The sequence below is a fragment of the Oncorhynchus gorbuscha genome, linkage group LG02, assembly GCF_021184085.1.
Source record: "Oncorhynchus gorbuscha isolate QuinsamMale2020 ecotype Even-year linkage group LG02, OgorEven_v1.0, whole genome shotgun sequence".
Taxonomy (NCBI): Eukaryota; Metazoa; Chordata; class Actinopteri; order Salmoniformes; family Salmonidae; genus Oncorhynchus; species Oncorhynchus gorbuscha.
Genome location: NC_060174.1, coordinates 65,732,092 through 65,759,376, shown reverse-complemented (window position 1 = coordinate 65,759,376; position 27,285 = coordinate 65,732,092). Strand labels below are relative to the sequence as shown.

The 27,285-nt window shown below is 43.0% G+C and overlaps 1 protein-coding gene across 1 annotated transcript; it reads left to right on the top strand.

The window, feature by feature from the left end:
* LOC124007532 (ribosomal protein S6 kinase alpha-4-like) lies at nt 1-27,285 on the top strand. Its single transcript, XM_046318176.1, is given in 19 exon segments — nt 1-1,062; nt 2,139-2,210; nt 3,186-3,253; nt 3,370-3,520; nt 3,670-3,785; nt 3,953-4,060; nt 4,201-4,281; nt 4,428-4,531; nt 12,720-12,870; nt 13,000-13,161; nt 13,242-13,367; nt 14,609-14,742; nt 15,013-15,106; nt 15,375-15,545; nt 15,868-16,059; nt 16,152-16,320; nt 17,977-18,068; nt 18,070-18,141; nt 25,071-27,285. Coding segments are annotated over 19 exon segments (2,391 nt in total). The 5' UTR covers nt 1-959; the 3' UTR covers nt 25,296-27,285.

The window sequence follows — 27,285 nt, the reverse complement described above, 5'->3', positions numbered from 1 at the left end:
CGGCTTCCGTACTACGGAATCCCAGCCATAACATCAACTTGCTAGATAGCTAACCTACCGGTAGCTAGTTTTTCAGTCATCGTTGTCAAATGAATTGGACACATAAGGTGCATATCTTAAGCGCGAGTCACATCCTATCCGGACGAAACCGGATAAAAAAAACTCTTCGCGACATGCTATCAACAGTAAGCTTGCTATGAAATTAAAATGAACCGATTGTCAGCAGGCAGGCTAGCTATCTCTGACAAGATAGCTAGGTTGTGAAGTTAGCGAGCTTTCACATAGCGTTAGCGTTGTGGTATTACTGAAGTTAGCTAGCTAGTTGTAATTGTTTCTTGCGGCTTTGCTACAAATGACGAGCTAGTTTCAGTTTGTCAAAATATATTGTTGCGAAAGGTAGCTAGCAAGCAAGACATGGGCTACTATGTAGCCAGTTTAACGCTGTCTGGTCAGATCGGCGCTACATTGTAACCAGATCAGTGCTAGAGAGAGATCAGTAGCAGTTTGTCTGTCGTAATAGGAAACAACATCCTCATTATGGGCACAGTTAGTTAGCTAGCTACAGATTGACGATAACTGGTTTATTTTTTACAGTGATAGTTATATTTGGTAGATGGTGCTCGTATTTGCCCTTCAGTACAAGTAAAGCCGTGCTTTGTGATTTCTGACTCAGACGATCATCATTGTCGTGTGGTGGAAATCAATGTGCGCCTGAAGATTAGGCGGAACAGCAGGATGTCTAGGGGATTTAGTGCAGCAATGATATTGTTTAGAAAACACAACAACACAACCATGATCACAAGGCATACAAAAGCCCCCAAATGAAATCGTATAAGGCTCAACCTTTCCTTTTATCTGACTATACATCACATCTGGTGCGTCTTGGGTTATAGAACACACATACGAATATAGCCAAATCAGTTTATTTAATTTGAAGAGTAGCCAAATAAATATTTGATATGTCTGGGGACGGCTCGGATAGTAGTAGTAGTAGTAGTAGCGATGACTCCGATACAGGGATCCGGAGAAAAGCCTGCACTGTCAAACATGAGATTACCAATGGTAAGTAACCATCAACGTAACTAGCGCTTTGCCTGATTAATCAGACTGTGCTACACAATGGAATTGGTATACAGTCTGAAACATAGGAGTACAAAATAGTGTTAATGTCCCTTACAAGCCAGAATGTTTAGTGCAATTAACTTACTCTACCGCTTGTCTGCAAGGTTGGTCCTTCAGCTGCTCTACATTTTAGACAAAGCATTCACAGGAAAGTATTGTTTATACAACTTTTTAGACTAGAGCACCAGTACGTACTGTAGTTTACATTTCGATCACCTGGCACGTGCACAAAACCACATAAACACCGGTGAGACTTTTGGTTTGTATGCAGGCACTTCTGTCTTGTGCACGTGCCTTCGGTCATAAGCAAACACGTCTTGATCACCACACAGACCTGGGTTGCGAAGCCGGTTTAATAATACTTCCCTGGGGATATTTTGTCCTACATTTCGAGCAGTCGATAGCCCAACCGTAGAGTAAGTTCAAACGTCATTGTATTAAACATTCTAGCTTTGTATGGAACATGTCCACGATTTTGCGCTCCTGTTTTGACTGTATACCAATTCAATTGTGTAGCACAGTCTGATTAATCAGGCAATCTAGCTCTGCACTGTTTCATAATTGATTATTTGAATCTGCCAAATGATTTCAAGATGTGCTACACTTTGGGTAAATATTGCCTTCTGTAATTTAGCTATTGGGCTCGGGCTCTACGTAAGCTTAAAAGTGATTGTTTGGAGTTTCTGTAATTCTTTGCGGATCAATATCTGTTTCCTGACACAATTGCATCCTGACCTTGGCTGACACAGCAATAGCAGAAGTAGTAGTGTATGTTCAAGCTGTGTTCAGTTGTCTTCAGGTGCAGATTGATGTGCTATATTTTGGTGAGTGGTGATATCTCAGGGAACCATGACACCTGGGAACACAGCCATGGACGAATGCCAGCAGACCGTGTGGTGTCACAAAATATTCAGTTTACTGTGCTCTGCTATGTTTTCTGTGTGTGCCTGCCTGCCAGCGTGAGCGTGTGTTGTGTGCATGCAAACACTGATACTGTACTCTTCCCCCCCCCCCAGCGAACCTCACAGGCCATTCTGAGAGAGTGGGCATGGAGAACTTTGAGCTTCTCAAAGTCTTGGGCACAGGAGGTGAGGCTCACTGCGCCGGTCTTGGGTCGATTGCTTATAAACTGACTATATTGCTTATAAACTGACTAAACACCTTCCTAATATTGAGTTGCATACCCCCCCCCCCGCCTTCAGAACTGCCTCAGTTCGTCAGGGCATGGACTCCACAAGATGTCAAAATCATTCCACAAAGATGCTGGCCCATGTTGACTCCAATGCTCCCCACAGTTGTGTCAAGCTGGCTGGATGTCCTTTGGGTGGTGGACCATTCTTGATATACACGGGAAACTGTTGAGTGTGAAAAACCCAGCAGTGTGGCAGTTCTTGCCCAGCAGTTCAGTTCTTGCCTGGCACCTTCTACCATACCCTGTTCAAAGCCACTTCAATCTTTTGTCTTGCCCATTCACCCTCTGAATGGCACACACACACAAAAATCCTTCTTTAACCTGTCTCCTCCCCTTCATCTACACTGACTGAAGTGAATTTAACAAGTGACATCAAGAAGGGATCATAGCTTTAACCTGGATTCACCTGGTCAGTCTGTCATGGGAAGAGCAGGTCTTCATAATGTTTTTTTTATACTTAGTGTACATGATTAGAATTTTTAAATTGAACCTTTATTTAATTAGGCAAGTCAGTTAAGATCCAATTCTTATTTGCAATGACGGCTTACCCTGGCCAAACCCAGACGACGCTGGGCCAATTGTGCACCGTCCTATGAGACCCCCAGTCACGGCCAGATGTGATTACAGCCTGGATTCGAACCAGGGACTGTAGTGAAGCCTCTTGTACTGAGATGCAGTGCCTTAGACCACTGCACCACTCGGGATAGCGCCATAGTATTATTGGAGACCTGGATAACTTAATTTTACTGTCTATTTTTTTGCGGAACATTTAGAATAAAAAGTTAAGGTTGTAAATGTGGTAGGATGGGTGGGAGGGGCTCCAATTAAATGTGATAAATGTTTCCAACCTTTCCTCTCTGTCTCTGTCTAGCCTACGGGAAAGTGTTTCTGGTCAGGAAGAACAGTGGTCACGATGAAGGGAAGCTATATGCCATGAAGGTGAGTCTCTGTGTCGTCTTTGACATTGGTCCAAAGGCAACCCAAAGCGTTGACATTGTCTGATGTGGGGAGAATTCATGGACGGGTTGACCTACCTGTTGATGATAACGTCTCAGGTGCTGAAGAAAGCAGCCATCGTTCAGAAGGCGAAGACAGCGGAGCACACGCGTACAGAGAGACAGGTGCTGGAGCACATCCGCCAGTCCCCGTTCCTGGTCACACTGCACTACGCCTTCCAGACCCAGACCAAGCTCCATCTCATCCTGGGTGAGCGCTGGATCAAACAAACCCATACGCGGAACTCTCTGGCTATGACCTTGGAAGTGCTGAAAGTGTGTCTCTGTGTGTGTATACTGTGTTTCTGCCTGTGTGTGTGTTTTTCTATTCAAGTGTTATCTGTATCTGTCTGTGTATAGACTATGTGAGCGGAGGGGAGATGTTCACACACTTGTACCAGCGGGATCACTTCTCTGAGGAAGAGGTGCGGATCTACATCGGGGAGATTATCCTGGCACTGGAGCACCTCCACAAGGTATGTTATCGAGCCTCTCTGTCCTTTACATAACCTTGCTGATATTCCATTCCTTAATTGTATCTGTGGTCCTATTACATGATACAATTTCGGCTGGATACTTTGCTCTTATCTGTTAATGTTATGTTATCCTGTGTACAACTTCTTGCTCGGTATGATGTGTACAGCTCGGCATCGTGTACCGGGACATCAAGTTGGAGAACATCCTATTGGACAGCGAGGGACATTTGGTGCTGACAGATTTTGGGCTCAGCAAAGAGTTCCTTGAGGAGGAGGTACGACAAAAACACCTTTTTCATTGATGCCTCTATTTGTGTGGACGCAATCTGTGCATGTATGCATGCATCCATCCATCCATGCATATATTTTTGTCACTACAGAATGAGACTTGTGTTTTTACCCCCCCCCACTACAGAAGGAAAGGACGTATTCGTTCTGTGGCACCATAGAGTACATGGCTCCAGAGATCATCAGGGGGAAGTCTGGTCATGGAAAGGTAAGAGTTAACCCATCACTCGGGGCATGGCTATGAGCTACGGCGGTTCATTAGACATCAATTACTGTAGAACACAAATGTATTCTCTTTCTTGTATTTTTATTTTTTCATTCTTCCTTTTGACCCTTTTCTCCTGCCCACCCCAGTCAGTAGATTGGTGGAGTTTGGGTATCCTGATGTTTGAATTGCTGACGGGGGCGTCCCCATTCACACTGGAGGGGGAGAGGAACTCCCAGAGTGAGGTGTCCAAGTGAGTGCTGTGTGTCATCCACCCCTCCTCACACACACACCATGGTTCCATCCAACTCTTTCATCATTGCCCGTGGCCCTCGGCTACTTATCAAAATAATGACATCTATTGTAACGGTGGCTTCTTTCTCCCTCTCTTTATCTCGCTGTCAGAATACAATAACAAATAAATGAGTTGTGCTGCGTTCTATGTGTAACATAAAGCCTGCAGCCTAATTAGACATTCTGGTAAGCTGTTTCTTTTCAATCATGTTCTTTATGGCCATAATGGTTGTCTTGTAATGAGGGCTGTGCCTTCAGCAAGTATTCTTACCCCTTATTACACATTTGGTTGTGTTATAGCCTGAATTCAAAATGGATTTCTCTCCCATCTACACACACTGCCCCATAATGACCAAGTGAAAACATGTTTAGACATTTTTGCACATTTTATTGAAAATTAAATGGAGAAATCTCATTTACATACAGTACCAGTCAAAAGTTGACACACCTACTCATTGAAGGTTTATTTTACTGTTCTACATTGTAGAATGATAGTGAAGACATCAAAACTATGAAATAACACATATGGAATCATGTAGTAACCAAATGTATTTTATATTTCAGATTCTTCTAAGTAGCCCCCCTTTGCCTTGATGACAGCTTTGAACACTCTTGGCATTCTCTCAACCAGCTTCTTGCGGTAGTCACCTAGAATGCATTTCAATTAACAGTTGTGCCTTGCTAATTTGTGGAATTTCTTTCCTTAATGCGTTTGAGCCAATCAGTTGTTGTGACAAGGTAAGGGTGGTATTCAGAAGATAGCCGTATTTGGTAAAAGACCAAGTTCATATTAGGACAAGAACAGCTCAAATAAGCACAGAGGAATGACAATCCATCATTAATTTGACTAACCATAATGTCTCAATCTGGACAATTTCAAGAACTTTGAAAGTTTCTTCAAGTGCAGTCGCAAAAACCATCAAGCGCTATGATGAAACTGGCTCTCATGAGGACCGCCACAGGAAAGGAAAACCCAGAGTTACCTCTGCTGCAGAGGATAAGTTCATTAGAGTTACCAGCCTCAGAAATTGCAGCCCAATTAAATGCTTCAGAGTTCAAGTAACAGACACATTTCAACATCAACCGTTCAGAGGAGACTGCGTAAATCAGGCTTTCATGGTTGAATTGCTGCAAAGAAACCACTACTAAAGTACACCAATAAGAAGAAGAGACTTGGGCCAAGAAACACGATCAATGGACATTAGACCGGTGGAAATCTGTCCTTTGGTCTGTTGAGTCCAAATGAGAGATTTTTAGTTCCAACCGCCGTGTCTTTGTGAGACGCAGATGATCTCTGCAGGTGTGGTTTCCACCGTGAAGCATAAAGGAGGAGGTGTGAGGGTGCTTTGCTGGTAACACTCTCTGTGATTTTCGAATTCAAGGCACACTTAACCAGCATGACCACCACAGCATTCTGCTGCGATACGCCATCCCATCTGGTTTGTACTTAGTCCCACTATAATTTGTTTTTCAATAGGACAATGACCCAACACACGTCTAGGTTGTGTAAGTGCTATTTGACCAAGAAGGAGAGTGATGGAGTGCTGCTTCAGGTGACCTGGCCTCCAGTCTCCCGACCACAACCCAATTGAGATCGTTTGTGATGAGTTGGACCGCACAGTGAAGGAAAAGCAGCCAATGAGTGCTCAGCATATGTGGGAACTCCTTCAAGACTGTTGGAAAGCGTTCCAGGTGAAGCTGGTTGAGAGAATGCCAAGAGTGTTCAAAGCTGTCATCAAGGCAAAGGGTGGCTACTTTGAAGAATCTCAAATATGATTCGATTTAACACGTTTTTTTTTGGTTACTACATGATTCCATATGTGTTCATAGTTTTTGTCTTCACTATTATTCTACAATATAGAACATGGTAAAAAATAAACATCCTTGAGTGAGTAGGTGTGTCTAAACTTTAGACTGGTACTGTAAGTATTCACACCCCTGAGTCAATATTTTGTAGAAGCACCATTGGCGGCAATTACAGCTTTAAGGACGTCCTGGGTTTGTATCAGCTTTGCACATTTGGATTTGGGGATTTTCTCCCATTCTCTGTTCTTTTGCCCATCTTAATCTTTTGTTTTTATTTTCCAGTCTGAGATATGGCTTTTTCTTTGCAACTCTGCCTAGAAGTCCAGCGTCCAGGAGTCGCCTCTTCACTGTTGACGTTGAGACTGGTGTTTTGCGGGTGCAATTTAATGAAGCTGCCAGTTGACCAACCCACTCAAGTGACACACCCCTCCAGTAAGCTCAGCCCCTGTAATAGGGTTAGAGGCAGAGAATCCCAGTGGAGAGAGGGGAACCGGCCAGGCAGAGACAGCAAGGGTGGTTCATCGCTCCAGTGCCTTTCCGTTCACCTTCACACCCCCGGGCCAGACTACACTCAATCATAGGACCTACTGAAGAGATGAGTCTTCAATAAAGACTTAAAGGTCGACTGAATCGGCGTCTCTCACATGGTTAGGCAGACCATTCCATAAAAATTTAGCTCCATAGGAGAAAGCCCTGCATCCAGCTGTCTTAGAAATTCTAGGGACAATAAGGAGGCCTGCGTCTTGTGACCATAGCGTACATGTAGGTATGTACGGCAGGACCAAATTGGGAAGATAGATATGAACAAGCCCATGTAAGTTAGCAGTAAAATCTTGACATCAGCCCTAGCCTTAACAGGAAGCAAGTGTAGATTGGCTAGCACTGGAGTAATATGATCATTTTGGGGGGTTTTAGTCAAGATTCTAGCAGCCATGTTTAACACTAGCTGAAGTTTATTGAGTGCTTTACCTGGGTAGCTGGAAAATAGAGCATTGCAGTTGTCTAATCTAGAAGTGACAAAAGCATGGATACATTTTTCTGCATCCTTTTTGGACAAAGTTTCAGATTTTTGCAATGTTACGTACAGTTGAAGTCGGAAGTTTACATACACTGAGGTTGGGGTCATTAAAACTTGTTTTTCAACCACTCCACCATTTTCTTGTTAACAAACTATAGTTTTGTCAAGTCGGTTAGGGCATATACTTTGTGCATGACACAAGTCATTTCCCTAACAATTGTTTACAGACAGATTATTTCACTTATAATTCACTGTATCACAATTCCAGTGGGTCAGAAGTTTACATAGACTAGTTGACTGTGCCTTTAATCAGCTTAGCAAATTCCAGAAAATGATGTCATGGCTTTAGAAGCTTCTGATAGGCTAATTGACATCATTTGAGTCAATTGGATGTGTACCTGTGGATGTGTTTCAAGGTCTATCTTAACTCAGTGCCTCTTTGCTTGACATCATGGGAAAATGAAAAGAAATACGCAGAAAGATAATTGTAGACCTCCACAAGTCTGGTTCATCCTTGGGAGCAATTTCCAAATGCCTGAAGGTACCACGTTTATCTGTACAAACAATAGTACGCAAGTATAAACACCATGGTACCATGCAGCCGTCTTACCGATCAGGAAGGAGATGCGTTCTGTCTCCTAGAGATGAATGTGCTTTGGTGCGAAAGGTGCAAATCAATCCCAGAACAACAGCAAAGGACCTTGTGAAGATGCTGGAGAAAACGGGTACAAAAGTATCTATACCCACAGTAAATCGAGTCCTATATCGCCATAACCTGAAAGGCCACTTAGCAAGGAAGAAGCCACTGCTCCAAAACCGACATAAAAAAGCCAGACTACGGTTTGCAACTGCACGTGGGGACAAAGATTATACTTTTTGGAGAAATGTCCTCTGGTCTGATGAAACAGAAATAGAACTGTTTGGCCATAATGACCATCATGATGTTTGGAGGACAAGGGGGGAGACTTGCAAGCCTAAGAACATCCCAACCATGAAGCACGGGGGTGGCAGCATCATGTTGTGGGGGTGCTTTGCTGCAGGGGGGACTGGTGCACTTCACAAAATAGATGGCATCATGAGAAAGGAAAATTATGTAGATATATTGAAGCAATATCTCAAGACATCAGTCAGGAAGTGGAAGCTTGGTCGCAAATCGGTCTTCCAAATGGACAATGACCCCAAGCATACTTCCAAAGTTGTGGCAAAATGGCTGTAAGAACAACAAAGTCAAGATATTGGAGTGGCCATCACAAAGCCATGACCTCAATCCAATAGAACATTTGTGGGCAGAACTTGGAAAAAGCGTGTGCGAGCAAGGAGGCCTACAAACCTGACTCCGTTACACCAGCTCTGTCAGGAGGAATGAGCCAAAATTCACCCAACTTATTGTGGGAAGCGTGTGGAAGGCTACCCAAAATGTTTGACCCAAGTTAAACAATTTAAAAGCAATGCTACTAAATACTAATTGACTGTATGTAAACTTCTGACCCACTGGGAATGTGATTAAAGAAATCAAATATGAAATAAATCATTCTCTCTACTATTATTATGACATTTAACATTCTTAAAATAAAGTGGTGATCCTAACTGACCTAAAACAGGGAATTTTGACGAGGATTAAATGTCAGGAATTGTGAAAAACTGAGTTTAATTAAATGTATTTGACTAAAGTGTATGTAAACGTCCGACTTCAACTGTAGATGGAAAAAAGCTGTGCTTGAAGCAGTCTTGATATGTTCATCAAAAGAGAGTTCAGGGTCCAGAGTAACGCTGAGGTCCTTTACAGTTTTGAGACGACTGTACAACCATCAAGATTAATTGTCAGATCCAACAGAAGATCTTTGTTTCTTGGGACCTAGAACTAGCGCCTTTGTTTTGTCCAAGTTTAAAAGTTAAACATTTGCCGCCATCCACTTCCTTATGTCTGAAACACAGGCTTCCAGGAAGGGTCATTTTGGGGCTTCACCATGTTTCATAGAAATATACAGCTGTGTGTTGTCCTCATAGCAGTGAAAGTTAACATTCTGTTTCCAAATGACATCACCAAGAGGTAAAATATATAGTGAAAACAATAGACGTCCTAAAAGGGAACCTTGAGGAACACCGAAATGTACAGTTGATTTGTCAGAGGAGAAACCATCCACAGAGACAAACTGATATCTTTCTGACAGATGAGATCTAAACCAGGACAGAACTTGTCCATGTAGACTAATTTGGGTTTCCAATCTTTCCAAAAGAATGTGGTGATTGATGGTATCAAAACAGTTGATTAAGGTCTAGGAGAAACCATCCACAGAGACAGGTGGATATCTTTCTGACAGATGAGATCTAAACCAGGACAGAACTTGTCCATGCAGTCTCATTTGGGTTTCCAATGGGTTCTAATGGTATCAAAACAGCACTAAGGTCTAGGAGCACGAGGACAGATGCAGAGTCTTGGTCTGACGCCACATTGTTGCAGTCTCAGTCTTCAGGAAGGCAGTGAGTTGATGCGCAATAGCTTTTAAAACATTTTTAGAGAGGAATGGGAGATTTGATATAGGCTGTTTATTTTTTAAATTGTTTTTTAAATGTTTTTTTTTTTATTTTTTGTATTTAAATATTTTCTGGGTCAAGGTTTGGCTTATTCAAGAGAGGCTTTATTACTGCCACTTTTAGTGAGTTTGGTACACTTCCGGTGGATATTTAGTCCAGAATTATGAGGACAAACATTAAGATACACAACATTTATTCCACGGGACAAAACTAGGTCCAGAGTATGACTGTGGCATCGAGTAGCACCAGAGACATGTTGGACAAAACCCACTGATTTTCGATGATGGCTAGTTTCTCATGACAAATGTTTTTTGAGTGGGTCTGTGGACTTTTCCATGTGAATATTATCTGCAATGATTTTATAACGGCTTTTGATGATCCTTGGTTGGGATCTGAGCAGATGAGTTCGGGAACTCAGAATTATGAGGAACATTAAGATACACAACATTTATTCCACGGGACAAAACTAGGTCCAGAGTATGACCAGGACCCTGTAAACAGTAGCTGTGGAGTGGGTCTGTGGAAAGGTGATTGAGTAGGCTGAACTCAGTGAGATTTCAGGATGACTAGTAAAAGCTCAAAAGATGAAAACGCAGTGTTTTTCTTTTATTTATAAAAAATGTAAAGACATTTGGTTTCTTAAATGTTATTAACACCTTAGCCTTTGCGGGATGCGTGGAGGATATGGTCACTAGTGTAACCAGGAGGAGAGGCCTCATTTAACACAGTAAATTCATCAGGCTTAAGCCATGTTTCAGTCAGGCCAATCACATCAAGATTATGATCAGTGATTAGTTAATTGACTATGACTGCCTTGGAAGTGAGGGATCTAACATTAAGTAGCCCTATTTTGAGATGTGAGATATCACAATCTCTTTCAATAGTGACCGGAATGGAGGGGGTCTTTATTCCAGTGAGATTGTTAAGGCGAACACCGCCATGTTTAGTTTTGCCTAACCTAGATCGAGGCACAGACACGGTCTCAATGTGGATAGCTGAGCTGACTACACTGACTGTGCTAGTGGCAGACTCCACTAAGCTGGCAGGCTGGCTAACAGTCTGCTGTCTGGCCTACACCCGATCTCATTGTGGAGCTAGAGGAGTTAGAGCCCTGTCTATGTTCATAGATAAGATGAGAGCACCCCTCCAGATAGGATAGAGTCCGTCACTCTTCAGCAGGCCAGGCTTGGTCCTGTTTGTGGGTGAGTCCCAGAAAGAGGGCCAATTATCTACAAATTCTATCTTTTGGGAGGGGTATAAAACCGTTTTCAACCAGCGATTGAGTTGTGAGACTCTGCTGTGGAGCTCATCACTCCCCCTAACTGGGAGGGGGCCAGAGACAATTACTCAATGCCGACACATCTTTCTATCTGATTTACACACTGAAGCTATGTTGCGCTTGGTGACCTCTGACTGTTTCATCCTAACATTGTTTGCCCCGATGTGGATAACAATATCCCTATACTCTCTACACTTGCCAGTTTTAGCCTTAGCCAGCACCATCTTCAGATTAGCCTTAACGTCGGTAGCCCTGCCCCCTGGTAAACAGTGTATGATCGCTGGATGATTCTTTTTACGTCTAATACTGCTGGTAATGGAGTCGCAAAGGACTAGGGTTTTCAATTTGTCAGAGCTAATGGTGGGAGGCTTTGATGTCTCACCCTGTAACGGGCAGAGGAGAGACCAGAGGAGGCTCGGCCTCTGACTCCGACTCGTTTCTTAATGGGGAGACCCGATTGAAAGTTTATTTCGGCTGAATGAGCGACACCGGCTGAGCATTCCTACAGGTCATTTGCACTTTGAAGCAGGCTCTCATCAAGGACGTGCCTGTATTTGGCTTCATTCATTGTTCCTTCTCTCCTTACCAGTCTTGCTTCACGGTAGGGATGGTGTTAGACGGGTGATGAGCTGTGCCTAGTTTTCTCCAGACATGGCGCTTTGCATTCTGTCTAAAGAGTAACATTTTTGTCTCGTTAGACTGCAGAATCTTATGCCTTATGATCCGTCTTTCACTTGCCTTTTTGCAATCTCCAGGCATGCCGTCATGCTTTTTTCTCAGGAGTGGCTTCCGTCTGGCAACTCTCCCTTAACGCCCAGTTTTGTGAAGTGCTGTGGAGACTGGTGTCCTTCTGGTAGGTTCTCCAATCTCAACCAAGGAACTGTAGTTCTGTCAGAATTGTCATTGGGTTCTTGGTCACCTCCCTGACCGACGTCCTTCTTGCCCCGATGCTCAGTTTGTTCGGACGGTCAGCTCTAGGCAGAGTCTGGGTAGTTCCATATGGTTTCCAATGAGATCACTGTGCTCTTGGAAATGTTCAACGCTCTAGAAATGTTTTTTAACCTTTCCCCAGATATGCCTCATCACAATTCTGATTGTTCCTTGGAGTTCATGATATAGTTTCTGCTCTGATGCACTGTCAACTGTGGGACCTTTATATAGGCAGGTGTGTTTCTTTCTAAATCCTCTCCAAACAGTTGACTCCAATCAAGTTGTAGTGACATCTTAAAGATGATCAAAGGAAATGAGATGTACCTGAGATCAATTTGGAGTACCATGGCAAAGGGATTCAAATGAGATATTTCTGCATTTCATTTTGACTTTGTCATTGTGGGTTATTGTGTGTAGATGGGTGAGATACATTTATTTTATATTGAATCCATTTTGAATCGGGCAACAAAATGTGGAGTAAGTCAAGGTCTATGAGTACTTTCTGAAGGCACTAAAGGCAAAGTGATTGCTCTTCCCTGTTTCTCTTCTTCGGCCCGCCCCCTCCTGCCCTCCTCTCAGGCGTATCTTGCGCTGCGAACCGCCGTTCCCCTCTATGATCGGAGTCGTGGCTCAGGACCTGCTGAGGAAGCTGTTGGTTAAAGACCCCCACAAGAGACTAGGCTCGGGACCACGAGGGGCCGAGGACATCAAAAGTCATGCCTTCTTCAAGGTGCTCCTCTTCTCTCCTGTCACTCTCTGTCTCTAGGCCCATCTCCCTCTCTCTCTCTCCCAACGTGCTCACACACATACACACACAGACTCTGCTCACCATTCTCCTCCCATTGCTCTATATTCATAGGGTCTCAGTTGGTCAGACCTTGCTGAGAAGAAGGTAGTCAGCCCATTCAAACCAGAGATCAGGAGTGAGCTGGATACGGGGAACTTTGCTGAGGAGTTCACTGGCATGAATCCTGTCTATTCTCCAGCCAGCACCCCACCAAGCACTGACCGCCTGTTCCAGGTTCGTTAAATACACATTGTGTGCTTCCTCTGTTACAGAAAGACACCCTACATACACAAGACTCTTGTCTTCCATTTCAGGGCTACTCCTTCGTTGCTCCCTCCATTCTGTTCAACAAGAACGTGGTTATGGGTGACTTCATGGAGGGCCAGATGGGAGCAGACCGGCCGGGCTCAGCCACTGTCCGTCGCAGTGCTATGTTAGCGGTATGGAACTAATCCTCTCATGGCCGCAGGATAGACGAGGTTCGGTGAAATGTATCGGTGTTAATGTTGGCACTTTCTTTCATTTTTTTTTATTTAGTCTTAGTCATTTTGTATAAAATATCATTGTCTTAGTCATATTTTTGTCATTGAATAATTATTTAGTCTCGTTATTGTCAAAATGATAAACAGTGGGCCATTTTAGTCAACTAAATCCTTTAATTTTAGTCACTTTATGTGTATTTTTTGTGTGCCTCATTACCCTATAGTAAACACAAATCACTGACTTCCATGTGCACAAACATACATAGCCTGGTCCTACCAACATATTTTTCTGCATAACATCCTACCGCATGATTATCTACCCAACAGCCAAGTTAGCAGAAGAACACATTACTCTGCAGCAGATACAAATCTCACCCCTTGACATACTGTAGCTGTATTGTAATTGAAGTACTGTCATCAGTAGTGGTCTTCTAGGTTGCAGCAAACTATCAAGCTAGGATTATCAATCTGTTGTTATCTGAGTTATCAGATGTGCCTTGAGGTTGGTAGTATTTTATTCCCTGTCAACTTGTGGGTGCAAACACTGTGGAAACGTTGCATTCGGTCTTGTTTGAATTGACAAGATGGCTCCAAACGTCGCCCATTTTTCTTTCTACCGGGAGCTTGTACCACCGGTAGAGTAGCCATGGCGTGGGCCTTATTTGCAGCATTGATTTGTTGTTGCCAGATTGGATAACGGTTGCTGGGCAGAGAGGTGAATCATGAATGACCTGAGCATGGTATTTATTTCCCACCAATAACAGAATTGCAACATTGCGTTGAGAAAGCCTTACAAAAAAAGCTCTCAAGCTCTGTAAAAATGTTTGTCCAGTTCATTTACTAGTCATATTTTAGTCACAGAGATAATTTCACCTCGTTTTCATCAACCGAAATGAAAAAAGAAACATTTGTTTTCCTCTGGGTCTATTAAGTCAGTGATTTGTCAAACGCCTATTTTCCAGTGGCAATTGACGACACAATAACTATCACCGGAATGTATCCAGAGAGGGTCTTATGTAGAACCCTGTTTGACATGAGCTCAACCTGTGCTTCATTAGTATATAAAAAATCTATGTGCAACATTTTCACATTTAGCAAGGGTAGGATTTGGACATTTCCTGCAGTGGAGCACATTTTGACACATTCCACAGTTTCCGGTGTAGTTTGTACTTGACTTCCCTCTCTCTTGTCCTCTGCAGGACTCTACGTTCTTCCAGCTGTATGAGCTGTGCCTGCAGGGGGCGCCCCTGGGCGAGGGTAGCTTCTCTGTGTGCAGGAAGTGTCGACACCACCAGAGCGGCCATGAGTACGCCGTCAAGATCATCAGCCGCAGGTGAGCCGGGCGTGGCGCTGGCTGAGAGACCGTCACGCACTAATGCAATGTGTCATTGTTATACCAGCATGATGAATTACACACTTCACGCTGCTGTGTTTTAATATATTCTATTCCAATGATTTACCATACCTGTTTGGTGCACTGAGGTGGTTTGTGTTGTTGACCTTTGGTGCATGAATGCCTTTGAACTCATTCTCTCTGTCTGTCTGTCTCTGTCTATCTGTCTGTCTGTCTCTCTCTGTCTCCTGTGTGACTCTGTCTCGTTAGAATGGAAGTAAACACTCAGAGGGAGATTGCTGCCCTCAGGCAGTGTGAGGCTCACCCCAACATCGTCAAACTGCATGAGGTCTACACTGATCAGGTACACAATGATGGTAGAAATGCCATCAGCAGACACACATTCAAGCACTGACAAAACTGTCAGGTGTTCTTTCTCTTCTCATTGGCTGTGTTTACTTACAAGGTGGCAGGACTCAAATCACAATAATGTTTGACATTTGGGGAATATATTGGGAAATTTAAGCAATCATGCAGCAATAAACAATTTTCACATCACAGACACAACCTTAATCTTCTCTCTCTCTCTTATCTCCCTCTCAATCACCCCTATCTCTTCCTCCCTCTCTCAGTTCCATACATACCTGGTGATGGAGCTGCTGCGTGGGGGGGAGCTGCTGGAGAGGATCAAGAGGAAGAAATTGTTTGGGGAGGCAGAGGCCAGTCAGCTTCTCAGGAGCCTGGTGTCAGCTGTCGGCTTCATGCACGAGGCTGGAGTGGTGCACAGAGACCTCAAACCAGAGGTGGGCCAACAGACTGACTCACAGAGAGGGAGTTTGAATATATTCTAGAATCTATAGAAATATATGGCCAGGAAGAAGTCACACATTGAAATGGCTGCAATATTACACCGACCAAATTTTGCAGGCAGTGAGTGTAATGAGATCAAGGTATTTAGCAATGCTGTAAAAACCACTAAGCATGGCCTATTGTATTTTGTTGGTTCAGGGTGAAATAAATTGACATTTGTTGCTCCATTACATCAGCCAATGAATGTAACCTTCTGTTGACGGAGTCATTCCTGCACTGCCCACTCACTGCTCTCGCTCTCTCTCCGCCTGGCAGAATGTGCTGTTTGCAGACGAGGGGGAGGACTCGGTGCTCAAGGTGATAGATTTTGGTTTTGCCCGACTGTGCCCTGCAGGCAGCGCCCCCCTGCAGACTCCCTGCTTTACACTGCAGTACGCTGCTCCTGAGCTCTTCCACAGCACCGGTTACGACCAGGCCTGCGACCTCTGGAGCCTTGGGGTCATCCTGGTACTTACACTACTGACTGACTCTGTAATGTGTCATTAGTAAAAACAAATTATGGTTATGTTATTGATGATGTTTGTGTTTTTCTCTGGCAGTACACCATGCTGTCAGGACAGGTGCCCTTTCAGAGTGAGCAGCAGCAGCGGGCGGGGATGACCTCATCTTATGCTGCCGACATCATGCATAAGATTAAAGAGGGTGACTTCTCTTTGGCTGGAGAGGCTTGGAAGGGTGTATCAGACGAGGCTAAAGAGCTTGTGAAAGGTGTGTTGTGGATCCTACCTAATTCACTCATTGACATTGATGCAATTCATCATTTTATCCCATCTGTTCATTACATACAGTGCCTTTGGAAAGTGTTCAGAACCCTTGACGTTTTCCTCATTTTGTTACGTAACAGCATTTAAAAAAATGAAATCCTCAGCAATCTACACACAATGACAAAGCAGAATTAGGTTTTCAGACATTTTTACAAAAGTATTCAGACCCTCTGCTATGAGACTCAAAATTGAGCTCAGGTGAATCCTGTTTCCATAGATCATCTTTGAGATGTTTCTACAACTTGATTGGAGTCCACCTGTGGTAAATTCAATTGATTGGACATGATTTGCAAAGGCACACACCTGTCTATATAAGGTCCCAAAGTTGACAGTACATGTCAGAGCAAAAATGAGGAGTCGTCCGTAGCGCTCTTAGACAGAATTGTGTCGATGCACAGATCTGGGGAAGGTTACCAAAACATTCTGCAGCATTGAAGGTCCCCAAGAACACAGTGGCCTCCATCATTCTTACATTGAAGAAGCTTGGAACCACCAAGACTCTTCCTAGAGCTGGCCGCCCATCCAAAATGGGAAAGGGCCTTGGTCAGTGAGGTGACCAAGAACTGGATGGTCACTGACAGAGAGATGGGAGAACCTTCCAGATGGACAACCATCTCTGCAGCACTCCATCAATCAGACCTTCATGGTAGAGTTGCCAGACGGAAGAGACTCAGATCATGAGAAACAAGATTCTCTTGTCTGATGAAACCACATCTGGAGGAAACCTGGCACCATCCCTACGGTGAAGCATGGTGGTGGCAGCATCATGCTCTGGGGGTGTTTTCAGCGGCAGGGACTGGGAGACTAGTCAGGATCAAGGCAAAGATGAACGGAGCAAAGTACAGAGAGATCCTTGATGAAAACCTGCTGCAGAGAGCTCAGGTCCTCAGGCTGGGGCGAAAGTTCACCTTCCAACAGGACAACAACACTAAGCACACAGCCAAGACAATGCAGGAGTGGCTTCGGGACACGTCTCTGAATGTCCTTGAGTGGCCCAGCCAGAGCCCGGACTTGAACCCGATCAAACATGTCTGGAGAGACCTGAAAATAGCTGTGCAGCGACGCTCCCCATTCAACCTGACAGAGCTTGAGAGGATCTGCAGAGAAGAATGGGAGAAACTCTCCAAATACAGGTGTGCCAAGCATGTAGCGTCATACCCAAGAAGACTCGAGGCAGTAATTGCTGCCAAAGGTGCTTCAACAAAGTACTGAGTAAGGGTCTGAATACTAATGTAAATGTGATATTTCTGTTTTAAATTTGGAATAAATTAGAAAAAAATATACATATACCTGTTTTTGCTTTGTCATTAGCGTGTATTGTGTGTAGATTGATGAGGGAAAAAATCTATTTAATCCATTTTAGAATAACGTTGTAACCTAAAAATGTAGAAAAAGTCAAGGAGTCTAAATACTTTCTGAAGGCACTAATATATATATTTATTTTTATTTTTATAATGGAACCCCTTTATCTGTCACACCCTTATCATTTTGCTTTCTCTGCTCCTCCCTAACCTTCCTTATTCCTCCCTGCCCCACCTCTCATTTTTGCTCTCCTTCCCTCACTCTTCTAAACCCCCCCCCCCCCCCCGTTTGTGTTCAGGGCTGCTGACGGTGGATCCAGAGAGGCGTCTCAAGCTGTCTGCTCTGAGAGAGAACAGCTGGCTGCAGGGCGGGACCATCTTATCCTCCACCCCCCCTCTGCACCCCAGATGTGCTCGAGTCCAGTGGCCCCATCGTCCGCTCCTATGTCAACGCCACCTACAAGGTAATGGAACTCTTAATATTTTTTTACATTTTTTTACTCAAATCAATTGAGGAAAAAGTAGTTTGTTCCTTTTAACTTTTTGATTTTATTTTTCCTACTCTCCCAACCAAATCAAAGTCAATTTGGCATTTGCAGAGTACTGCGTATTGTACAATGAAGTGTTTACTTGCAAGCTCTTCTCTCAAACAGTGCAACATTTTATAAAAAAGTATTCAATAAAAATATCAAGTCAAAAAAATATAGTATATGAGTATTTATACAATGGGTGGGTCTAATCCTGGATGCTGATTGGTTACAACCGTGTCCCAGCTGTTCCACAAGTTACCACCGGCTAAGGCTATGATGTTGAAATGCCTATTTACTGTTCCATCTCCCTGTGCAATCAATCCACTGTCTCATCAGCCCAGCCAGGCTATTTATCAACTAGATCTCCACTGTAAAAAATTATCTAGACATTATCTTCCATTTCCTTTAGGCTAGCAATTGATTTTCAACAGCAGAGGCGTGTATAAACCTTGCCACCTGTCTCTGACTTTTGCAGCAATGTTTCAATATTGAAATTCGATCTCTAGCTGTCCCACACAGTAATGAATGTGTAGGGGCCAGACAGACATACGGGCAGCTTTTCTCAGCCAGTCGAAATCATGAATTGGTATATTGTTTTTATAGATACCGTACCAGTCAAAAGTTTGGACGCACCTACTCACTCAAGGGTTTTTCTTTATTTTCACTATTTTCTTCATTGCAGAATAATAGTGAAGACACTAAAACTACGAAATAACACATGGTATCATGTAGTAACCAAAAAAGTGTAAAACAAATCAAAATATATTTTATATTTGCGATTCTTTAAAGTGGCCACCCTTTGCCTTGATGACAGTGGTAGCCATGCTAGTTAAGTGTGCCTTGAATTCTAAATAAATCACAGACAGCGTCACCAGAAAAGCACCATAACACCTCCTTCTCCATGCTTCACGGTGGGAACTACACATGCAGAGATCATCCACTCACCTACTCTGTGTCTCACAAAGACATGGAGGTTGGAACCAAAAATCTCAAATTTGGACTCAGACCAAAGGACAGATTTCCACTGTATAATTTTTTTTTATTTTATCTTTATTTAACCAGGTAGGCAAGTTGAGAACAAGTTCTCATTTACAATTGCGACCTAGCCAAGATAAAGCAAAGCAGTTCGACACATACAGTGGGGCAAAAAACATATTTAGTCAGCCACCAATTGTGCAAGTTCTCCCACTTAAAAAGATGAGGCCTGTAGTTTTCATCATAGGTACACTTCAACTATGACAGACAAAATGAGAAAAAAAAATCCAGAAAATCACATTGTAGGATTTTTAAGGAATTTATTTGCAAATGGTGGAAAATAAGTATTTGGTCACCTACAAACAAGCAAGATTTCTGGCTCTCACAGACCTGTAACTTCTTCTTTAAGAGGCTCCTCTGTCCTCCACTTGTTACCTGTATTAATGGCACCCGTTTTAATTTGTTATCAGTATAAAATACACCTGTCCACAACCTCAAACAGTCACACTCCAAACTCCACTATGGCCAAGACCAAAGGGCTGTCAAAGGACACCAGAAACAAAATTGTAGACCTGCACCAGGCTGGGAAGTCTGAATGTGCAATAGGTAAGCAGCTTGGTTTGAAGAAATCAACTGTGGGAGCAATTATTAGGAAATGGAAGACATACAAGACCACTGATAATCTCCCTCGATCTGGGGCTCCACGCAAGATCTCACCCAGTGGGGTCAACATTATCACAAGAACGGTGAGCAAAAATCCCAGAACCACACGGGGGGACCTAGTGAATGACCTGCAGAGAGCTGGGACCAAAGTAACAAAGCCTACCATCAGTAAAACACTACGCCACCAGGGACTCAAATCCTGCAGTGCCATTGGTGTCCCCCTGTTTAAGCCAGTACATGTCCAGGCCCGTCTGAAGTTTGCTAGAGAGCATTTGGATGATCCAGAAGAAGATTGGGAGAATGTCATATGGTCAGATGAAACCAAAATAGAACTTTTTGGTTAAAAAAAACTAAACTCGTCGTGTTTGGAGGACAAAGAATACTGAGTTGCATCCAAAGAACACCATACCTACTGTGAAGCATGGGGGTGGAAACATCATGCTTTGGGGCTGTTCTTCTGCAAAGGGACCAGGACAGCTGATCTGTGTAAAGGAAAGAATGAATGGGGCCATGTATCGTGAGATTTTGAGTGAAAACCTCCTTCCATCAGCAAGGGCATTGAAGATGAAACGTGGCTGGGTCTTTCAGCATGACAATGATCCCAAACACACCGCCCGGGCAACGGAGTGGCTCCGTAAGAAGCATTTCTAGGTCCTGGAGTGGCCTAGCCAGTCTCCAGATCTCAACCCCATAGAACATTTTTGGAGGGAGTTGAAAGTCTGTGTTGCCCTGCATGGAGGAATGGGCCAAAATACCAGCAATAGTGTGTGAAAACCTTGTGAAGACTTACAGAAAACATTTGACCTCTGTCATTGCCAACAAAGGGTATATAACAAAGTATTGAGAAGCTTTTGTTAATGACCAAATACTTATTTTCCACCATAATTAGCAAATTAATTAATTTCAAATCCTACAATGTGATTTTCTGGATTTCTTTTCTAATTTTGTCTGTCATAATTGAAGTGTACCTATGATAAAAAATACAGGCCTCTCTCGTCTTTTTAAGTGGCAGAACATGCACAATTGGTGGCTGACTAAATACTTTTTTTGCCCCACTGTACAACGACACAGATGGAGTAAAGCAAACATAGTCAATACAAGTCTATATACGATAAGGGAGGTTAAAGGCAAAAAAAAGGCCATGGTGGCGAAGTAAATACAATATAGCAAGTAAAACACTGGAATGGTAGATTTGCAGTAGAAGAATGTGCAAAGTAGAAATAAAAATATTGGGCAAAGGAGCAAAATAAATAAATAAATGAAATACAGTTGGGAAAGAGGTAGTTGTTTGGGCTAAATTGTAGATGGGCTATGTACAGGTGCAGTAATCTGTGAGCTGCTCTGACAGCTTAAAGCTAGTGAGGGACATAAGTGTTTCCAGTTTCAGAGATTTTTGTAGTTTGTTCCAGTCATTTGGCAGCAGAGAACTGGAAGGAGAGGCGGCAAAAAGAAAATTGGTTTTGGGGGGTGACCAGAGACATATACCTGCTGGAGCGCGTGCTACGGTTGGGTTATGCTATGGTGACTAGTGAGCTGAGATAAGGGGGGACTTTACCTAGCAGGGTCTTGTAGATGACATGGAGCCAGTGGGTTTGGCGACGAATATGAAGCGAGGGCCAGCCAACGAGAGAGTACAGGTCGCAATGGTGGGTAGTATATGGTGCTTTGGTGACAAAACGGATGGCACATCCAATTTGTTGAGTGGGATATTGGAGGCTATTTTGTAAATTACATCGTTGAGGATTTTATTTAGTTTTACTTGTATTTAAGAGAAATTGGAGGCCACGGAAGGAGAGTTGTATGGCATTGAAGCTTGCCTGGAGGGTTGTTAACCTCTTGCTCCTACCTGACACGCAGGCGTCCCATCTAGACATCCGGAAATGCAAATGCGCTACGCTAAATGCTAATAGTACTAGTTAAAACTCAAACGTTCATTAAAATACACATGCAGGGTATTGAATTAAAGCTACACCCATTGTGAATTCAGGCAACAAGTCAAATTTTTTAAATGCTTTTCGGCGAAAGCATGAGAAGCTATTATCTGATAGCATGTAACACCCCAAAAGACCCACAGGGAATGTAAACAAAATAATTAGCATCGTCGGCGCTACACAAAACGCACAAATAAAATATAAAACATTCATTACCTTTGACCATCTTCTTTGTTGGCACTCCTAGATGTCCCATAAACACTATTGGGTCTTTTTTTTTTTATTAAATCGGTCCATATATAGCCTAGATATCGATCTATGAAGACTGTGTGATCAACAAAAAAAATAGCGTCTTATGTAACGTCATTTTTTTTAAATGAAAAAAGTCGACGATAAACTTTCACAAAACACTTCGTAATACTTTTGTAATGCAACTTTAGGTATTAGTAAACGTTAATAAGCGATCAAATTGATCACGAGGCGATGTATATTCTATAGCTGTACGTCTGGAAATAATGTCCGGGTAAATCTCAACCAAAATATCCAGTCGGAGACCTGAAGAAATGGGCTGTCTCTTCTTCGTTTGACCAAGAAACAAAGCCTAGGCAAATGACAAGAATGTTGACATCGTGTGGAAGCTGTAGGTATTGCAACCTCGGCCCCATTTAATGTGGATCACCTTTATCAATCGGTTGAAGTGGCGCATGGATATATTTTTCCATTTTCAGTGATCAGATAGTAGGGGGTAGGAGTAACAGGTTAACACAGTGTCCAAAGAAGGGCTGGAAGTATACAGAATGGTGTCGTCTGCGTAGAGGTGGATCAGAGACTCACCAGCAGCAAGAGCGACATCATTGATGTATGTAGAGAAGAGAGTCGGTCCAAGAATTGAACCCTGTGGCACCCCCATAGAGACTGCCAGAGGTCCGGACAACAGACCCTCCGATTTGACACACTGAACTCTATCTGAGAAGTAGTTGTTGAACCAAGCGAGGCAATCATTTGAGAAACCAAGGCTGTCCAGTCTGCCGATGAGGATGTCGTGATTAACAGAGTCGAAATCCTTGGCCAGATCAATGAATACAGCTGCACAGTAATGTTTCTTATCGATGGCGGTTAAGATATCGTTTAGGACCTTGAGTGTGGCTGAGGTGCACCCATGACCAGCTCTGAAACCAGATTGCATAGCAGAGAGGGTATGGTGAGAGTCTAATGTCCATTGCTCATGTTTCTTGGCCCAAGCCTCTTCTTCTTATTGGTGTACTTTAGTAGTGGTTTCTTTGCAACATGAAGGCCTGATTCACACAGTCTCCTCTGAACAGTTGATGTTGAGATGTGTCTGTTACTTGAACTCTGAGAAGCATTTATTTGGGCTGCAATTTCTGAGGCTGTTAGCTCTAATGAGCGTATCCTCTGCAGCAGAGGTAACTCTGGGTTTTCCTTTCTTGTGGCGGTCCTCATGAGAGCCAGTTTCATCATAGCGCTTGATGGTTTTTGCGATTGCACTTTAAGAAACTTTCAAAGTTCTTGAAATTGTCCAGATTGACTGACCTTCATGTCTTAAAGTAATGATGGACTGTTGTTTTTCTTTGCCCATTTGAGCTGTTCTTGCCATAATATGGACTTGGTCTTTTACCAAATAGGGCTATCTTCCGTATACCACCCCTACCATGTCACACCTGATCTGATTGGCTCAAACACATTAAGAAGGAAAGAAATTTCACAAATGTACTTTTAACAAGGTACACCTGTTAATTTAAATGCATTCCAGGTGACTACCTCATGAAGCTGGTTGAGAGAATGCCAAGAGTGCGCAAAGCTGTCAAAGGCGAAGGGTGGCTACTTTGAAGAATCTGAAATATGAACTAGATTTGTTTAACACTTTTTTTTAGTTACTCCATGATTCCAAAAGTGTTATTTCATAGATTTGATGTCGCAACTATTATTCTACAATGTAGAAAATAGTAGAAATTAAGATAAACCCTTTAAATGAGTAGGTGTCCAAACTTCTGACTGGTGCTGTATATACAAAGATATGTCAATAGAAAAACAGGTCAAATGAAATGCAGTCTGCTGTCTTTCCAACTTCCGTCTGAATCATTGTGTTAGCTGTGTAGTTGGCTAGCTCCACTAAACCGTGTCCTTGCAAAAGAGCCAATTTTTTTATGCCAAAATCGTGCATCATTAGCTCATTGGTATTTAATGACAAGTTTGTCAATCATTATTTAAATGTGTTGGTAGCCCATGTAAAAAGCTGGTTTTTGGAGGATATAGTGACTTAGTCTCAAGCCTAACAACACAATATGACTATAAAAAACACTATAATATATTAATATAATAAATGGTATGTGCAATGTAACGACAGTAGAGAAATACACTTAATGGACAGTTTTAGGTACAACCATCTATTACTGGGTCGGAGCCCCCTTTGCCTCCAGAACATTCAGAATTCTTCGGGGAATTGAAACATTGCTCAATTGATATCAAGGGACCAAACATTCCCTACACCGTTACACCACCGCCACCAGCCTACACTGTTGACACTAGGCAGGATGGAGTCATGGACTCATGCTGCTTGCGTCAAAATCCTGACTCTGCCATCAGCATGACGCAACAGGAACCCGGATTCGTCAGACCAGGCAATGTGGTTTTTTTCACTCAATTGTAAAGTTTGTGATTGCGTGCCCACTGGAGATGCTTCTTTTTTTTCTCGTCAACTGCAATAACCCATCCATGACAAGGACTGCCGAGTTGTGCGGTCTAAGACGCCGTTTGGCACACCACTGTTGTACACCACTGTTGTACTGGGCCGTTATTTGCCTGTTTGTGGCCCAGCTGTTAGCTTCTTGCCATTCTCTTTTCACCTCTCATCAACGAGCTGTTTTCGCCCACAGAACCGCCGCTGACTTGATGTTTTTTGTTTGTCGCCCAATTCTCGGTTAACCCTAGACACTGTTGTGCGTGAAAATCCCAGGTGGCTGGCCGTTTCTGATATACTAGAAATGGCGCACATGGCATCGATGATCATAGCATATCGATGCTCAAAGTTGCTTAGGTCAGTCTTTTTGCCCATTCCAACGTTCAATCGATCAGTAACTGAATGCCTTGATTCCTGTCTGCCTGATTTTTATATAGCAAGCCACGGCCACGCGACTCGCTGTCTGTAGGAGCGAAGCATTTTCATGAACAGTGTGGTGTACCTAGTAGACTGTCCACTTAGTATATAATGGAGGTGTATGTGCAATGTAATAGAATAAGTAGGCTATATTATTGTATGTACATCCTCTCCATTAGGCATTCAACAAGGGGAAGAGGGAGGGCTTCTTTCTGAAGAGTGTCGACAACGCCCCCCTTGCAAAGCGGCGCAAGCTCAAGATGACAAGTACAGGTGTGGAGACTCGACGGAGCTCCTCTTCCTCCTCCTCGTCATCATCTTCCTCAGCTGCCTCTGCCGCTACAACAAACCTAAAAACACAGCCACCACACCAAACTCTACCCCCGAAGCTAGAAAAGAGCTAGCAGCCGAGGAGGGGGACGAGTAGGAGGAAAGGAGTTAGGAGAATAAAGCACATTAATTCAGCTATGACAGATTGGAATACTGGCTCTGAAAGACCAGAGATGATTTGTTATATCCCCTCTAAGTCCAAAGTCATGTAGAATCTCCAAATTCTAAGATCTTATTTATGAACAAACTAAGAGACTAGTTTAAGATGAAACAAAAGGGTTCACGTCCCTTTTTCCTTTGAAAGAATATGCTGAATGGTATTTTGCATTATCGTAATGATGCAAGGACTTTATATGTATTTATACCAGTAGCTTGTCCCATCTCATGCATTTTCTCAAGAAATAAACTAACGTGTCATTTCTTGAATGGAACAAAGCTTTAGACTATTGTTTTCTAAATTTCGGTCAGAGGCTTTACATCAGTATGGTAAGTTACGGAAGACATTTTCGTCGGCTTTAAGATCACACTTGTGAAGTTTTCAGTCACTTTTTAGCAGGGTGACGATGAGCATGCAGTTGGACATGATGCTGACGCTTTGCATGTTGAGGTAAGGAGCGCTGTCGTAAGCACCTGAGGTAAGGAGCGCTGTCGTAGAACGAGTCAGAGAGAAGCGGAGTGAGAGAGTCCTAAAGGGGAAATGCAAAAGCCATGAATGAGCACAAGCCATACATACACAGAGAGGCCATGGCCTCTACAACAGAGCACTTATGGATAGATGCACAGTGCTCATCACATGGCAAAACGGAGAGGCAGTGGTTGGGGGTCTGTTGGAAGTCTCGCTCTGTTTTTAAATGATATGGTTGAGATTAAGAAAGAACGCTGGTACTGCGGACAGCTGTTCAAATGAACTTTGACCTTGAGGGATGATCCCAGTCCATGGGACGCTGTCTTTGTAACCCAATGGTTCTAGTCACATACAGCCAATTTACAAGGACCCTTAGAATCATTTCCTTTTGGCTTGAGATATCAGCCTTCTATCGACATTGGTGTCTGTCTGCGTAGTTAACTGGTTCGCTGAAGTTCACCTGAGAATCAAATTAACGGCATCCATTGTTCTGTATGTGTGCTACATTAACAACCATCATGATTCTGACAGGGAATACAGGGAGATGGAACGCTTGGTGATAGACATTCTGATTTGATACCATAGTCCCATACACAGTGCTCCAAGGCCTATGATGTACTTTTCTGAGCAGGGCAACTTTTCATTATATTGCGCAGGGCCAAATGGGAAAAAAATGAATCGTTTTTTTACTGTGAGTAAATATTGTCACCCTGGTTTAGAGGTTAGTGTTTTTGTAGCCGTTTAGGTGTTTTGATCATTGAATGTCAGTTCCACTGATCATTTACTCATCGCTTTTTTTCTACCGGAATATATTGACTGTTGATTTGATTTGTACCTGGATATCACACACATGTAGTCCTTTTAATCAGTGATAGTTATTTCAGATTTAAACCGGGCTTATTTTAGTATTTATTACATGTCATGTTTTTATAATGTTGTGGTAATGGTTGTTGTGCGTGTGCGTGTGCGTGTGTGTGTGTGTGTGTGTGTGTGTGTGTGTGTGTGTGTGTGTGTGTGTGTGTGTGTGTGTGTGTGTGTGTGTGTGTGTGTGTGTGTGTGTGTGTGTGTGTGTGCGCGTGTGCGTGCGCGGTGTGACTGGTTCTGGGGATTGTATATTATTGCAAGTTACTGTAGTAAATAATTGTTTTGATCACATTTGTATTAGTTACTCCTTTCTAAATATTAGTTTTGCCGGGAACCGTGCTTTTGTCACAATGCTATTGTTTGGCTGTTGATGTTGTGTTGTCTTTTTTTTAATGTTATGAATTTGACTCTTTTTAATGAGCTACTACCCTTTTCCTGTATAGCTGTCCTTTTTTGCCCAACATTTTCAATTCTTTCTTCAAAGCATATCCTGACATTGAGATTCCCTATGTCACGATTGCTTGGTTTGGGTTAAGAACACTTCAGTCTGGAGCAAAATAAATGACTTTTCTCGA